The 16,662-nt window shown below is 37.4% G+C and overlaps 1 protein-coding gene across 1 annotated transcript in view; it reads left to right on the forward strand.

Annotated features, from left to right (window-relative positions):
• Positions 1–16,662, forward strand: part of SPG20 (spastic paraplegia 20 (Troyer syndrome)) — a 37,807-nt gene that overhangs the window by 6,922 nt on the left and 14,223 nt on the right. The window contains exons 2-5 of the mRNA XM_011943021.1: positions 3,914–4,725; positions 8,442–8,639; positions 10,499–10,654; positions 13,610–13,733. Coding sequence (XP_011798411.1) covers positions 3,916–4,725; positions 8,442–8,639; positions 10,499–10,654; positions 13,610–13,733 — 1,288 coding nt within the window. The 5' untranslated portion in view covers positions 3,914–3,915. The remainder of the gene's footprint in view (positions 1–3,913; positions 4,726–8,441; positions 8,640–10,498; positions 10,655–13,609; positions 13,734–16,662) is intronic.

Genomic DNA, 16,662 nt, shown 5'->3' on the forward strand with positions numbered 1-16,662 from the left:
GAGTCACACTCTGTCCAACAGGCTGGAGTGCAGTGGTGCGATCTCAGCTCACTGCAACCTCCGCCTCCTGGGTTCAAGCAATTCTCCTATCTCAGCTTCCTGAGTAGCTGGGACTACAGGTGCACGCCATGATGCCCGGCTAATGCTTTTGTATTTGTATACGGGGTTTCACCATATTGGTCAGGCTGGTCTCGAGCTACTGACCTCAGGTGATTCGCCCGCCTCGGCCTCCCATATTTCTAGAAGTTTTATTATTCAAATGATATGCTTTATAGACTGGGTCCTAATTTTCTTATTTATTCTTGCCTATTTTTCATCTCTGTCTTTTTGTTCTGCTTTCTGGGCATTTTCTATAATTGTATGATCTCATCCTTCTTGAGTTTTTCCTTTCTGCTTTTTAAATATTTAATTTCCCAGAGTTCATTTTGTCTCTTGAATATCGTTTTTTCAGTGTGCATGCATCCCACTTTTTATTTTATGGATGTGATATTTTCTTTTTCTTTATGTTGATATAAATGATATGTTTTTTTTGGTAAGTTTTACTTTTCTTGCACATTGTCCATTTCAACCAAATTACATTGCTCTTATTTTAATCTTTTATACTGGATATTTGCCTCATGTTTTCTGATCCTGGGCTGTGTGTGTATCTGTGTGTGAGTGTGTGCATGTGACTGAATGAAGCACTAGAAAGCTGATCTGAGATTCTGTGGGTAGAACCTATCAACTATGGCTTCTGAACGGTGAATTGCTTGGACAGTTTTCCTTAGGAAGCACTCACTATCACTATTCTTTGTGTCTTTCCTCTTGGTGGTGGTCAGATTCCTCAAGAAGGTAACTTCCAATCTCCTTTCTTGAGGGGTACCTGGCAGCTGGAACTCCTAATTACCAAGTTGTGGGGAGGAAGGCTGTGGGTCTCAATAATCAATGTGTAACATTTCATTTAATCCCCCTGCTTCTGGTTTTTACCCTTAATCTTGCCTGATAGTTTCTTATCCACACTTTATTTTACAGTCTTCTAGATCAAAGCACTCGGTCTTTCAGGGCTGTAGAGAAACAGTGTCCTGAGTGCTTGGTGTAGGAAAGATCTGAGGGTGCTAATTTGTAAACAGGCTTTCAACCAGTCCTCTTTTTTCAGCTGTACCTCTACTTCCTTTCCACTGGAAGATTGAATTCCATCAATTCTTATGCTTTCGGAGGTTTTTGATGTGATGTAAGTGCAGCTCCATCTCTGATTTTCCCACTGACAGTTTAAGGCATCTGTTTTCTCAAGTGTGTTTTGGGAATTTTCACTTGTCCGCCTCCTTTTTTGGCACCAAGTACTGTTGACTCTTCATCCTCCCTATTTGTCCTTGTGAGTTACGGCTTTATTATTTATCTGTTTTGTTAAGGAATCACATAAAATACATCTAGTGCCCTGATCTTAAATTTATAGTTTAATAATTTTTATGTATATCCCCCCACCCCTTATCCAAGGGAGATAAGTTGCAAGACCCCTAGTGGATGCCTGAAACCATGGATAGTGTGGAACCCCATTGCTTTCAATTGGAACATGTTTCTGTTCATATCTAAGCCTTTTCCATCTTAACTAATACACTTATCACATGCTTTGACCATAAGTTTTGCAGTTTGAGGGACAACAGCAAAACTAGCATAATTTCTTTTTACTCCTTCACAATTTCAGGAATAGCAAATATGTTCTTAATGGTAGATCTTAGCAACCTCAGCATATGATTTTTTTCCTTGTTAAGTTGAAAACTAACCTTTTCACTTGAAGGAAGCACTTCACAGCTTCTCTTCAGTGTATCCAAATTGCCAGCATCACTACTGTTGCACTTTGGGGCCATTATTAAGTAAAAAGAATTACTTGAATCCAGCCACCACAATATTGGAACAGTTGATCTGATAACCAAGATGGCTGCTGTATTAGTCCGTTTTCACACTGCTGTAAAGAACTGCCCAAGACTGGGTACTTTATAAAGAAAAGAGGTTTAATTGACTCACAGTTCTGCGTGGCTGGGGAGGCCTCAGGAAACTTACAATCATGGCAGAAGGCGAAGGGAAAGCAAAGACTTTCTTCACATGATGGCAGGAAAGAGAGAGCTAGCAGAAGCTGGAAAAACTGCCATATAAAACCATCAGATAGTGTGCGAACTCACTATCATGAGAACAGCATGGGACAAACTGCCCCCATGATCCAGTTATCTCCCACTGGGTCCCTCTCTTGACACCTGAGGATTATAGGGATAACAATTCAAGATGAGATCTGGGTTGGGACATCGCCAAACCATGTCACCTACTAAGTGATCATGGGAGGGGAGCATAGACAGCATGGATGCCCTGGATACAGAGATGATTCATGCCTCAGGGAGCACAGAGAGAGACAACAAGAGATTTAGTCATGATACTGAGAATGTGCAATTTAAAATTTATTAATTATTTATCTCTGTTATTTTCCACTTAATATTTTAAGATAGTGATTGACTGCAGGTAACTGAAACCACAGAAAGTGAAACTGTAAATAAGGGGGGACCACTGTACACCCTTTTAGTCATCATTCAGATCAACAGAGAACATTTCCAAAGGCCATGAGATTCCCTCCTGTACCTGCGAAGTTATTAGCCTCTACCTATAAGCACTATTTTGATTTATATCATCATAGACAAGTTTTTCCCATTCTTTAATTCATTCATATAGAATCATAGTATGTGGTCTCAATATGAAGTCTTTTGTATTTGGCTTTTGCTCAAAGAATTGGTGAGATTCATTGATGTTGCAGGCAATCAGGTTTAAAAATTTTTTCTGTGTATTATTGCATTGTATGAATGAGTAAGCATTTGGGTTGTTTTAAGGATTTGCCTTTTGTGAATATAGTTGCTGTGAATATTGCCATACATGTCTTTGGCATGCACATGCATCCATTTCTCTTGGTTATATACTTGCAAGTGGAATTGTTGGGTCATTGAGTGGGTGGATGTTTAGCTTTAGTAGAAACTGCCAGTTTTCCAAAATGGTGTATCATTTTTCAGCTTTCACCAGCAAGGTAGAAGAGTTGCACTTGTCTTCACTTAGCACTAATCAGTCTTTTAAATTTTAGCCATCTGGTAAGTGTCTAGTTGGTGTCACTCAATTTTAGTTTCACTTTTCTGAGAGAATAGTATGTTGAACACCTTTTCTGATGCTTTTTAAAGATTTTCTTCTGTGAAGTACCTATTCATGTATTTTTCTCACTAAGAAAAAATGGTTATTCCTTTTTCATAATCTTTCTAGAGTCATCTTAGTAGGATTTGGGGAAGCAACAGGGCTGTGTGGGGTAACCTGCCACCTTTAAGTGGAAATCAGGTAACAGAGTTTCATTCAAATTTTTTTTTCTCATTTCTGTTTTCCCCAGTGTGTGATTCAATTCATTTTTTATTGGCTGGATATAATCTGGATTTATATTATAATGAATTTTAGAATGAGATTCTTGTTTTATTAACCATCATACAAAAATGTATTCATTTTTCAAAGAAAAATGAAAGCATAATTTGAAATATATGTAGACTACATCATTTTGTTAATGTTTATGTGTCCAGTATGATATGATATATCATACATATCATATGTATGATAGGAAACTATTATAAGAAACTGGAACAAGAAAATTATGTAATAGATGTATTCTGATTTATTCTCTTATGTTTTTAAATTAAGGTGTTTTGGACTGAGAGTTTTCATTTATTTATCCATTCATCAAATACATATTAAGTACTTTCTTTATGACAGACCTGATAGCAGGCTTAAAGGATAGTATAATAGTGAACAAAACAGAGATGAGCGAAGCACTTGTCCTCTTAAAATATATTCAGGTAGGAGATACAGATGATAAGTAAACAATAGCTAAGCAAGATAATTAAATATGTTTCCAATTTTGCAGAAATGGAGCAAGAGCCACAAAATGGAGAACCTGCTGAAATTAAGATCATCAGAGAAGCATATAAGAAGGCCTTTTTGTTTGTTAACAAAGGTCTGAATACAGATGAATTAGGTCAGAAGGAAGAAGCAAAGAACTACTATAAGCAAGGAATAGGACACCTGCTCAGAGGGATCAGCATTTCATCAACAGAGTCTGAACACACAGGCCCTGGGTGGGAATCTGCTAGACAAATGCAACAGAAAATGAAAGAAACACTACAGAATGTACGCACTAGGCTGGAAATTCTAGAGAAGGGTCTTGCCACTTCTCTACAGAATGATCTTCAGGAGGTGCCCAAGTTATATCCAGAATTTCCACCTAAAGACATGTGTGAAAAATTACCAGAGCCTCAGTCTTTTAGTTCAGCTCCTCAGCATGCTGAAGTAGATGGAAGCACCTCAACTCCAAGTGCAGGGGCAGTTGCTGCACCTGTTTCTCTCTCTTTACCATCACAAAGTTGTCCAGCAGAAGCTCCTCCTGCTTATACTCCTCAGGCTGCTGAAGGTCACTACACTGTATCCTATGGCACAGATTCTGGGGAGTTTTCATCAGTTGGAGAAGAGTTTTATAGGAATCATTCTCAGCCGCCGCCTCTTGAGACTTTAGGGCTAGATGCAGATGAATTGATTTTGATACCAAATGGAGTACAGATTTTTTTTGTAAATCCTGCAGGGGAGGTTAGTGCACCTTCGTATCCTGGGTACCTTCGAATTGTGAGGTTTTTGGATAATTCTCTTGATTCGGTTCTAAACCGTCCTCCTGGGTTTCTTCAGGTAAGCCAAAGGAAAATGAAAGCATAATTTGAAAAACATGTAGACTACATCATTTTTGTTAATGTTTATGTGTGCACTGTAAGTGAAAAAAGATAACAATGAATTCTTTGTTTTTAAATATGTTCCATAAAATTATGAGCCTTAAACATGTTTGTGTTTTATAGTCTTTTTTTAAGATATATTAATAGTTTTATTTTGATATTAAGTTTGTGATGATAAAACTTGAGAAGAGTGGTCATCCTTAAACTTTTAATTCTTTATCTGAAGAAAAAACCTAGTAAGTTTAATTTGAAAAGGGATTTATGTAATTCCTGTGGATGTATAGCTGTAAATACTCACAAATGTTGTAAAGACTCAGCTGATGGTCTGAACTGGGCAAGACCCAGCACATGGTCCAGAACAGTTGTTCTCAGCCAGGACTAATTTTGCCTCCCCAGAGAAAATTTGACAATGTCTGGAGGCATTTTTGGTTGTCATACTGGAGGCTGATTGCTACTAGCATAGTGGATAGAGGCCAGGGATGCTGCCACACATTTACACAGGACAGCCCTCATGAACAAAAAAAATTATCCTGCCCAAAATCTCAACTATGCCAAGGTTGAGAGACCGTGGTTTAGAAGTAGAGTCTGTGGTGATAATTTAAGATGTAATTCCAACAGTCCAAGCAGAGAAATTTACCAGAATGCACTTGGTCCAAGAGTAAAGAGTGCTACATAAAGATTGATGTCAGGGCATTGCTGTGGATTTAGTGAGGTATTCTGAAGACAGTGGTCCAGTGACAATCACATTTTAAAAGATTGGATGTAGGTATAGGAAGATGAGTTCTTGAAATGAGGACTTAGTATATGTTGAGTATAACAAAGGAGTTTGCATTGAAGAAAGATCACTTTTTAAACAAAGCAGGTGTTTTGTCCACAGTCCAAATAATGTGGTTTAGTGATAGCACAGGCTATCTCTAATCATTTTCTCTTTTGGTATACTCTTCTGTTGATTCTTACGTAGTTTTTATATGGAGTCAACTTGAAAGTTGTTTAAAGACAATTCGAGGCTTACTGGGGATGTGTGAGGGAGATACTTTGAGGGCATTATTGAAAGGAAATATTTGGGCCGGGCGCGGTGGCTCAAGCTTGTAATCCCAGCACTTTGGGAGGCCGAGACGGGTGGATGACGAGGTCAGGAGATCGAGACCATACTGGCTAACACGGTGAAACCCCGTCTCTACTAAAAAAAATACAAAAAAACTAGCCAGGCGAGGTGGTGGGCACCTGTAGTCCCGGTTACTCAGGAGGCTGAGGCAGGAGAATGGCGTAAACCCGGGAGGCAGAGCTTGAAGTGAGCCGAGATCCGGCCACTGCACTCCAGCCTGGGCGACAGAGGGAGACTCTGTCTCAAAAAAAAAAGAAAGGAAATATTTGATACTGGGCAGGAAGAATATTGTGACTCCTGTAGATTATTTTAGGAAAGGAGCCTTAAGGTTTAAAAGAGTAGGCTTATTGGTTGGGGTTTGTAGTGGGGGATGATAAAAGCTATAACAATTTCTACTAATAGTGTTGCACTGTAACGATGGAAATAAAAAATCTTTGGGTCCTTAGCAACTGGAGATGGGGTAGTGAATGGCAAAAATACTGTACCATGGTTACATTCACTCATCCATTGAAATGACTTGTACTTTAATACAAATTTGTCCTTAGTGCTTTTAATTTTGTTTTTAATCTCTCTCATATGTGTATTTTTTTGTCCTAAATGAAAAGTAAAATTGCTCCCAAAATTTAATTTGAGTCTCTTTAACAGGTTCTCATTTGCTTGTATTCAGGTATTTGTAGCAGAGTGTCCTTAAAAGAGTTAACATATGTGTTTTCTGAATGTTTTTGTCAAAAAAAAAATACAATAATAAACCAACTAAATACTAGAAGTTAGATATTTCCTATACTAAAAATCACTGTTAAAATCACTATTGGTCTAAATAGGAAATTAATATTTTTTGGTTTTAGGTAGACAGAATTCTAGAACTTCAAAAAAAGATTTTTCTTTTGGTTTTAGTTTTAATACCACATACTTTTTAAACCTGTTAAATCTATAGTTACAGAAACTGGACATGAATTTGCCCTCTGAAAATGAAACTGGGAAAAATCAGCCTATGGTGGATGAACTCACTCATCTGTAATATCCTGTCCTAAGAAAAGTCTATAAAGTATTGGTATTTTAAAGACAATTTGGTGATATTCCAGTTCAATTAAGGTGACCAGGATATAGTTAATCTGGAAGAAACCATGGAATAGTAAAAAAAAACAAAAACAAAAAACCTTTCCTAAGTTTTATTTTAGAATAACTTTTACAATTTTTTTTTGTCAACTCCATACCACTACTATTACTTGCTTTATATTTTTACTAAATTGTCCCACTTGTCAGTTATATCTTAATAATAACTGATATTAAGGGAAATGTGTATTTTTTCTCATACATATTAAAATATGTAACTACTCAAATGTTAAAAGTTTGTGGGTAAGACTGTTTTGATGTTGAGCACAGTTATATTTTGGTTTCTCAAATAATGTTTTGCATTAGAAATAAATTAGGCAGCCAGAATGTGAGCTTAAGTCTGTGTGTGTACTGGCAAGCTGACCTTCCCAGATGACACTGCAGGAGAGCTTTTGTTATTTTGCTTTTTATTTCACAATAGATAGACAATCCATAAACATTAACTTAATCTATTCTGTTATGTCAGGTTCTCTTGGGTTTAGTACAAAAAATTATTCCACGTTGTGAGTGCTGAGTTTCTTATTTATTTATTTATTTTTTCTTTGAGTCAGAGTTTTGCTCTGTTGCCCAGGCTGGGGTGCAATGGTATAATCTTGGCTCACTGCATCTTCCACCTCCCGGGTTCAGGTGATTCTCCTGCCTCAGCCTCCTAAGGAGCTGGAGCTAGGATTACAGGCATGCACTACCACACCCAGCTAACTTTTGTATTTTTAGTAGAGACGAGTTTCACCATATTGGCCAGGCTGGTCTTGAACTCCTGACCTCAGATGATCCCCCCGCTCCCCATTGGCCTCCCAGCGTGTTGGGATTATAGGTGTGAGCCACCGTGCCCGGCCTGTGAGTGCTGGGTTTCTGATTAAAATAATTGTTCAGCTTCTCTGGTCCAGACTACATGTGTTAAAATCCAAGCTCCACTTTTCAGTTGTTGGTTCTGAGCAACTTAATTGACCTCTGTGTGCCTCAATTTTCTTGTACATAAAATGACAATACTAGTAACTGATTTCATAGGATTGTTAGGAGCATTAAATCAGTAAACACTATTACTTCAGTAAATATTTCAAGTAAATAATACCTGAAAATAGTTTATTATTACCACAAAAGGAATATCCAATTTCAATAACGAAGAAAATCTTAATTTACTTTGATTATTATTTATTTAAAGTTAGAGTCATTATTGGTTAACACTGGGCTGGTTAAGGCCATCAGCTTTAAGATTGTATGATTAGTGGAGCAATGGCATAGTTAGCACAGTCCTTATTGCAGGAAGATCAGACTAGCAAATGATTAATTTTCTTGGGGATTTGTTGATGTTGATGGTTCTATAAAGCCTTTTAAAATATGTTTCCAACTTTGAAGTGTTTATTTTCTAGTATGACAATTTTATTAAAACATAAGTGAAAATCTAGTTTCATTCATTTATATGTATATATATTTTTTCTTCTAATGAATCCTTTCAGGTTTGTGACTGGTTGTATCCTCTAGTTCCTGATAGATCTCCGGTTCTGAAATGTACTGCAGGAGCCTACATGTTTCCTGATACAATGCTACAAGCAGCAGGATGCTTTGTGGGGGTTGTCCTGTCCTCTGAGTTACCAGAGGATGATAGAGAGCTCTTTGAGGATCTATTAAGGCAAATGTCTGACCTTCGGCTCCAGGTAACTTGTGTGATCATCTTTAGGGTGAAAAAAATCTACTTTAACATAAGCTCTTCAGCTTTTAGAGAAATTGTAATAACCTCTACTGTGATCAAGGTTAGGAGACTAACAGTTTATCATTTGTTTGTGTGTTCACAGCTACATGCTTGGAATTTGCTGTAATAGTGGTTAAGATTGTGAGCTCTAGAGTCGAATTGCCTGTATATGAATTCAAGCTCTTCCACTTAATAGCCGTTTAGCTCAGCTGGTACTGATCTTCTCTATACTTTAATTTACTTATAAAATGGGGATAATAACAGTGTCCACCTCATTGGGCTGTGGTGAAAATTAAAAATACATTAAGCACTTACATCAGAACAAGTAGTAATGCTCTGTGAATGTTAGCTATTTTTTCACCAGTTTTGCTGCTCAGCTGGAAAAGTGTACTAATGGGTCTAAATGGTGACATGAAGATAATTTTACCTTTAGTAGATAGGTTATGTTGGACATTTTAAGGGGGTATGGTTGGCATTCTGAGGAAGAAACAGGCTTTGGTTGAGATAATTTTCTTTGTTCTTGTGGTAAATGAAGGCCAAATAAAAAAATAAAAAGAAAATATGATTTAAAATATGATCATCCTGGAACTTTCCTTATTTGGCATGTTTCCTCTGCCCACATGCGTACCTGTGGAAATAGAGTATTTCTGTTTAACAGGGAACTTGAATAGAGTATTATGGACTTTCTTTATATATTGTAGCAAAAGGGAAAAAGTATTTTTGATTATGAATATTGACAGTCATCTGGGGTGGACTGAGGTGGGCATTATGATGGTATAATCTTTTATTCTCTCCTTCAGTCAGCAGATATTTGGAATTCATTATCTAACCAGTTACTGTGTTAAGTGGTGGGATGGGCAGATTATGAGAACAGGAGACTGCAAAGGTGTGTGTGTGTGTGTGTTTGTGTCAAAATACAAAATCAGCCCCTGTTGACCTGAGAATGACCTACCTGGTGGTCAGCAAACCAATACTTTAGCATAGCAGCAATTATTTAACAAAATACGTGATCAGCATACAGAAGTGTGTAGCCTCATTGTACTTGTGAAGAGGAATTCACAAAGGCAGGAGTATGGTCAAATGAAGGAGTTCATCTTCACTTCACTGTTTACTGACTGAGTGAAATGATGCTCTTAAGTATTCACAGACCTAATGTGGAACTATTTCTCCCTTCACCCCTACATTAACTGGACCTGTGTTACTGGACTTTAGGAAAAAAACTAAGCAGACTTTTAGATTGTATGTTTATTTTATCTCTTCAATTTTATTTTTCAGTTGTATGTTATTTTTAGCTTGCTTTACTGTCCCAGAACTTCAACTGTAAACATAAGCTAGTTACTAGCTATAATTTTGACTGGTTTTTACTCTTAAGCATTCATTCAGCAAAGTGTATACTGTGCAGACAATTAATAAACCTTCCAATAATGCATAATGAAGTGGACATGAGTTTTGTTAATTGCCTTTAAATTCATTTTGTCTTGTATATTGTATATGTTACCTAAAATTTATTCATTAATTAAATTTAAATGTAGCTGCATCTGATTCAAAGATAACGTATACCAACAACTGCTATAAGTTGTCTTTTATACTTTGTCTTTTGAAACTTACTGAAGCATATGCTATGAACCAAAGATCTCAGAGGTTTGGGGTTTGGTGATAAGACAAAAGAGAAGCATAGAGAAAAAAGCAAAAGCAGTTGTTACTTATAGACTGCCAAACTGACATTCAAACAAATATGTCACTTGAGCATGGTGTAATATAGGTGGCAGAAAGTCATCTAAGAAAAATTCTGATTAGGGCTAGGCTTAAACCCTTATTCTGTAGGCCAACTGGAACAGAGCAGAAGAAGAAAATGAATTCCAAATCCCTGGAAGAACTAGACCCTCCTCTGACCAACTAAAAGAAGCCTCGGGCACTGATGTGAAACAGTTGGACCAAGGCAATAAGGATGTACGTCATAAAGGAAAACGTGGAAAAAGGGTAAATAAAAGAATAATAAGTGTGTGTGTTGTTTTCTAATGGTACCTTTCTCCAGTTTCATATATTTATATGATCATAGTCCCATATACTAAAGCAAAGCAACTTGTGCATAGTCAACAAAGTGATCACCGGCAAAAGCAATTAGAATCAGTTGTAATATTTCCCTTTTAAAGTGTGTGTTACTTAAACTCTTTTTTTAAAAGATACTCTGTTTGGGGGATAGATTTTTTTTCCCAACTGTTTGAGAGATTTTATTTTTTTTTGAGACAGGATCCTGCTTTGTCACCCAGGCTGGAGTGCAGTGGTGCAAACATGGCTCACTGCAGCCTTGACCTCCCGGACTCATGTGATCCTCCTGCCTCAGCCTCCACAGTTAGCCAGCATTACAGACATGAGCCACCACACCTGACCAAAATATTTTTATATTTGCATTAATGATGCACATACTTTCTTATTTGTTTTGTGTTATTCTCTGCCTTCCTATATTCACCAAAAGCTTGGGGGCTACATATGCTACTGTCTCTTTTTTTCTTACACTCTGCCATTTTTATTCAGTTTCCTGTTTTTTTATGGATGGGCAACAGGACAGAGATTTGATTTTTAAAAATATATTGAGTGGTTTCTTCTTTCATTTCATAGGCTCTGAGTATGTAATATATTTTAACTGGTAAATTTGGATTAGCGTTCAGGAAATATTTATTGAGTGCTAGAATGTTAGGCATACATAGTGGAAAAGGTTTAAATTTCTAAGGACAGATTAGCAAAGAGATCGTTTCTATCCAATGTGGCTATTAGATAGAAGATGCAGCCTAGCCTAACAGATAAGTGTGGGTGGATGAGTGGTATGGGAAGCAGTGAGGAGCCCCTTCCTACAGGACATTATGACTAAGAAGAGTCTTGAAGGATAAAGAAGAGTTGGTCATATGAATAGCAAATTTAAGGGGATTCTCGGCAGAAGTGGTAATATAAGCAAGTATATGAATAAAACAGCATTGTCTTGAGTATCATATTACAGGCAGTTTAGTATTGTTCATTGCTCTATTCCACATGGTAAATGCTCAATAATTATCTTTGGAATTGATGAATATCACGTGAATATTCTACATTTATTTGCAAAGTGTCACTGCGGTTTATGCTGAACATCTTAGACCAGCTATATGAGGATATTGGGAGTCCAAAATGGTTCCAAGAAATATATTTTACTTAAAAACGTTGTTTTAATCACAAGAAACGAAAGTTAAAGGGTACAAAAGAGTATATGGTGAAAAATAAGTCTGGGCCCTATTCCTGTCCACCAGCCACCTAGCTCCTCTGTCCAGACACATAATCTTCCCTCTTCTCCCCCATCCCCCACAGATAGAATCTCACTCTGTCACCTAGGCTGAAGTGCAGTGGTGTGATCTCAGCTCACTGCAACCTCCGCTTCCAAGGTTCAAGCAATTCTTGTGTCTCAGCCTCCCGAGTAGCTGGGATTACAGGCGCCTGCAGCCACGCCCGGTTAATTTTTGTATTTTTAGTAGAGACAGGGTTTCAATATCACCATGTTGGCTTGGCTAGTCTCAAACTCCTGACTTCAGGTGATCCACCCACGTCAGCCTCGCAGTGTGCTAGGATTGCAGGTGTGAGCCAGCATGCCTGGCCTCAGACACATAATTATTAATTTCTATTGTCCTTCTAGATATATTTTATGCATAAATACACACACACAGACATATTTAATATTTAACATAAAAGATGGCATATAAAACATAATGTTTTGCTCCTTGCTTTTTTACTTAACAGTGTATTTGGAAATTCTTCCATATCATTTAGAACTTCATGTTTTAAAATTTAATTTCTTGGCCGGGCGCGGTGGCTCAAGCCTGTAATCCCAGCACTTTGGGAGGCCGAGATGGGTGGATCACGAGGTCAGGAGATCGAGACCATCCTGGCTAACATGGTGAAACCCCGTCTCTACTAAAAAATACAAAAAGCTAGCCGGGCGAGGTGGCGGGCGCCTCTAGTCCCAGCTACTGTGGAGGCTGAGGCAGGAGAATGGTGTAAACCCGGGAGGCGGAGCTTGCAGTGAGCTGAGATCCGGCCACTGCACTCCAGCCTGGGCGACAGTGAGACTCCGTCTCAAAAAAAAAAAAAAAATTTAATTTCTTGTTCTAAAAAAATCAAATGATATTAAAAAGTATATGCAGTGAAAAGCTTTAGATTTTTGCTTATGGGTGACTTTTATCCCATGTAGAAGTTGTTTTGTTTAATGTTGTTTTTATATTTTGTGTGACATTCTTTGTATAACTGGCCACTTTGATTTTCAGGTTATTTTATTATATTAATATTATGAGGTCTGAGTTAGCCTGCGTCTTATTTCTTAGAATGAGTTCATTTAGCTTTGAGAGTTTGGGTGTTGGCCCAGGCTCTCATAACAGCTGTTCAGTTAGCAAAGTACAGATAGTTCTATGTTCTCCATTTCCTCTTAAATGAAATAGCAGATTATTCTGTGTTTATATATTCCTTCTTGTTTCAAATTAGACATTTGTTTGCTCTGTCAAAACCAGTTTATGAATTCATCTTTGCTTACTGATTGAGTCATTTAACAAAAATCTTTTAATCTTACTGAGTACCATGTGCACACTAATATCTAGGGATGGTATCTGTTTGAAGGAAATCAGTCTAGTCCAGAAAAAAAAAAGTTAGTCAATATAAATGATTTGATAAATGCCATATTGAACTTGTATTGGTATTTAAATCTTACCAGTCAAGATTTATATGGACCAGAACAGTTTTCAACTTCATGGCAGTTCTGATATTGTGCTTTATAAGACCATACTGGTAACTAGGTTGGCTGAAGATATTTTTCATTAATTATATCTAGTATTTGTTGGCTTCATATTTGTTATATAATGCTTACAGTTTTCCCCCTCTTAGTTCTAACTCTTCACATTTTGAAACATTTTTACTGTTTAGGCTAAAGATACTTCAAGTGAAGAAGTTAACCTGAGTCACATTGTACCATGTGAGCCAGTTCCAGAAGAAAAATCAAAAGAATTACCTGAATGGAGTGAGAAAGTGGCTCATAACATTTTGTCAGGTATTACAGTAATGTTAATTTTTTTCCCTGTATGACATTAAGCCTTTGGAACCAAATAAAGATAGTGTTTATTAGGGAATACTGAGAAAGATAATATTTTGTATTTTGGTTTTAAATGATCAATTTAGAAATAAATGTAGAAGGCGCTAGTCTTTTAAAACATCAGATATTGTCATATAAGTATAAATTCTTCCTGGCCTATTATTCTGTTTTATTATTGGGAAAATGGATAGTGAAAAGCTTCAAGAATCTTCAAACTCTTAATAGTTCTGAATCTAAAATTAGTTACCTTCCTTTCCCCTTTGAAGCTCCCTCTTAACCTCTCCCAACCCCTATCCCTCAGCTGTGGTCTGAATGTGTCCCTTCAAAATTCATATATTGAAATCTCAACCCCTGAGGTGATGGTATTAGGAGATGGGGTCTTTGGGAAGTGATTAGGTCATGAGGGAGGAGCCCTCATCAATGGGATTAGTCCCTTATGAAAGAGATCCCAAAAAGCTGCCTTGTCCCTTTCACTATGTGAGGAAGCAGTAAGAAGGTGTAATTCTATGAACCAGGAAGTGGGCCCCTCCCCAGGGACCAAATCTACCAGCACCTTAGTCTTGTACTTCCCAGCCTGCAGAATTGTGAGAAATAAAGTTTTGTTGTTAATAAGCTACTAGTTGATGATATTTTGTTATGGCATCACAAATGGACTCAGATACTCACCCAAAAAATGAGAACATGTTCATTCATCTTTGGAAGCAAAGCAGCAGTAACTACACAGCCATGCAGACATGAGAACATCTGAGGGTTATAGCCAAGCTCTTTGAGAAGTATTCTCTGCTTTTTAATTATGGTTATAAAGGGCTTCAGATCAATTATTCTGAAACCAGAATGATCATTAGTGGCATGTCTTTCTACTTTAATTGGTTAACATTTCACGTAGCTTTTTAGCTGTAGTAACTCTCTGATTTATACCTTTTATTTTGTTTTCTAAAAAATATTGCCAATCACCATTCAGTATGTCAAATTCATAACCCCATTAAATGGGTCTTGACTCATTTAAACGACTGTCAATTCAGATTTCCGTGTCCACTACAATCCATTTTAGAAGATGTCTAAAGCAGAGGAAATCTTCAACATAAAAAACCAACAAGCTAAAATAATTAGCTAGCTAGGAACTAAAATACTTTTCCTAGTGCCAAAGAACTGTGCTTGAGACAAGAAGAAAAGATAAAGCCAAATTTTAAAATGTAATTGCAGTCGTTAAAATTGACCCTTGAAAGAGATTCACAAAGAAATTGCAATGAAAAACCTTTTCACTTTCACTGCCCTACCCCCCAACTTTGTAGGCTGCTAAGCATTATTAGGAGGCCATTATTCAGAAAACTTGCCTATTACCCCCACACACTAAATTCAAAGTAATTTTACCAAGTTTTTGGAATTTATGCTATTATAAGTTTGTTCCATTTACTATTGCTATGTAACAAACTGCCCCAAACCCAAAGGCACAAAACAACAAACATTTGTTTCTGTGGAATTCAGTGGGCCAAGTATTTGGAAAGGTCACAGCAGGAGTGGCTTGTATCTCTTTTATAGTATCTAAGGACTTCATCTGGGAAGACTGAAAGGCTAGCTAGTGACTTGACAATAAGCTGAAGACTGGAATCATTACTGATACCTCTGGCATCTAGGCTGGGAGAGGTCAAAGTCTAGGACTGCCAAATAGAGTGCCTACACATGGCCTTTTGTGGCTGGACTTCCACCCAGCATGGTGGCCTTAGGCTAGTGTGACTTCTACATAGTGACTTGGGGCTTCAAATGTGAATCATCCAGCAAACAGACAGAAGCTGCCTTACCATTTCTGACATACTCTTGGAAATTTCCAGCATCATTTGGTTAAAAGCAAGCAACAAGCCAGCCCAGATGCAAGGAATGTGACATAGACCCCATTTCCCTCTGGGAAGAATGTCAAGATCTTGTGGAATGATGAACATTCAGAATAGGAGACACTGTTTGTGGTCATCTTCAGAAATTACCAGCTGCCACTAAATCTCGGGCCTCCTAGGTACTATAGATACAACACCATGGTGCTACCAGAAGTAGTACAGCCAGTTAATCCTGGGAATAGGTCTCTTTGGAGATTTCAAAAGAACTTTCAGCAGTGCATAATTTTAAAACAAGCAAAAACTGTGTTTTGGTAACATGCAGAGGCCTTCTTTATTACTTAAGAGCTCAGTTTCTTCATGCCAGTACCTCTTTTCCTTTTTATTCTATACCTTCAGGGCTGGGGTTCTAGTAATGTCCGTCATAGTTGGTGACTGTAAACCATTTAACTGCCTATCAGAGTTTGTGTCTCTTTATGAGCTTTTTAATATGTAGAATGAATAGTTCATCAAATGCTTACGGTACAAGTGAAACAAAGAGGGGGCAGAAAATTAATAAAGATTTACTCCTGGAAAAATTATCTGATCTATCAAGAGACTATCATTACCTGACTCATTCAGTCTGTGTACAAAATGAGTAACCAGGGATATAAATTGAGCTTATTTATCTTAGCCCATAATTGGTGCTTGTCTGCTGTCAAATAATAAGTAAGATCACTAAAAGCTAGTCTGAGGTTTTCCTTATATAAAAGGTGAAAAAAATAAAACAACCGTGCTTAAAGTTTACCTGTATAGGCTTGAGAAACCTACACTTAACACTTTAAGAAGGCAGCGGCTGTGCAGTATCAATGGAGTAGAGCCTAGTAAGCTATTTGGGAGGCGGTAGAGGGTTGCTGACCATAGGCTGATGGAGCTCACCTTTGGAGCAACCTACCTTCAATCATTCTGGAACACTGTAGTGGTTGTGAGGTAGCAAAAGATCATCAAGGGTATTTGAATGTTCCCTCTAACTCCCTAATCTTTCCCAATTTAATTTACAGATGGACTCTGGAATGCTAGGC

Source organism: Colobus angolensis, unplaced genomic scaffold (genome assembly GCF_000951035.1).
Source record: "Colobus angolensis palliatus isolate OR3802 unplaced genomic scaffold, Cang.pa_1.0 Scaffold214, whole genome shotgun sequence".
NCBI lineage: Eukaryota > Metazoa > Chordata > Mammalia > Primates > Cercopithecidae > Colobus > Colobus angolensis.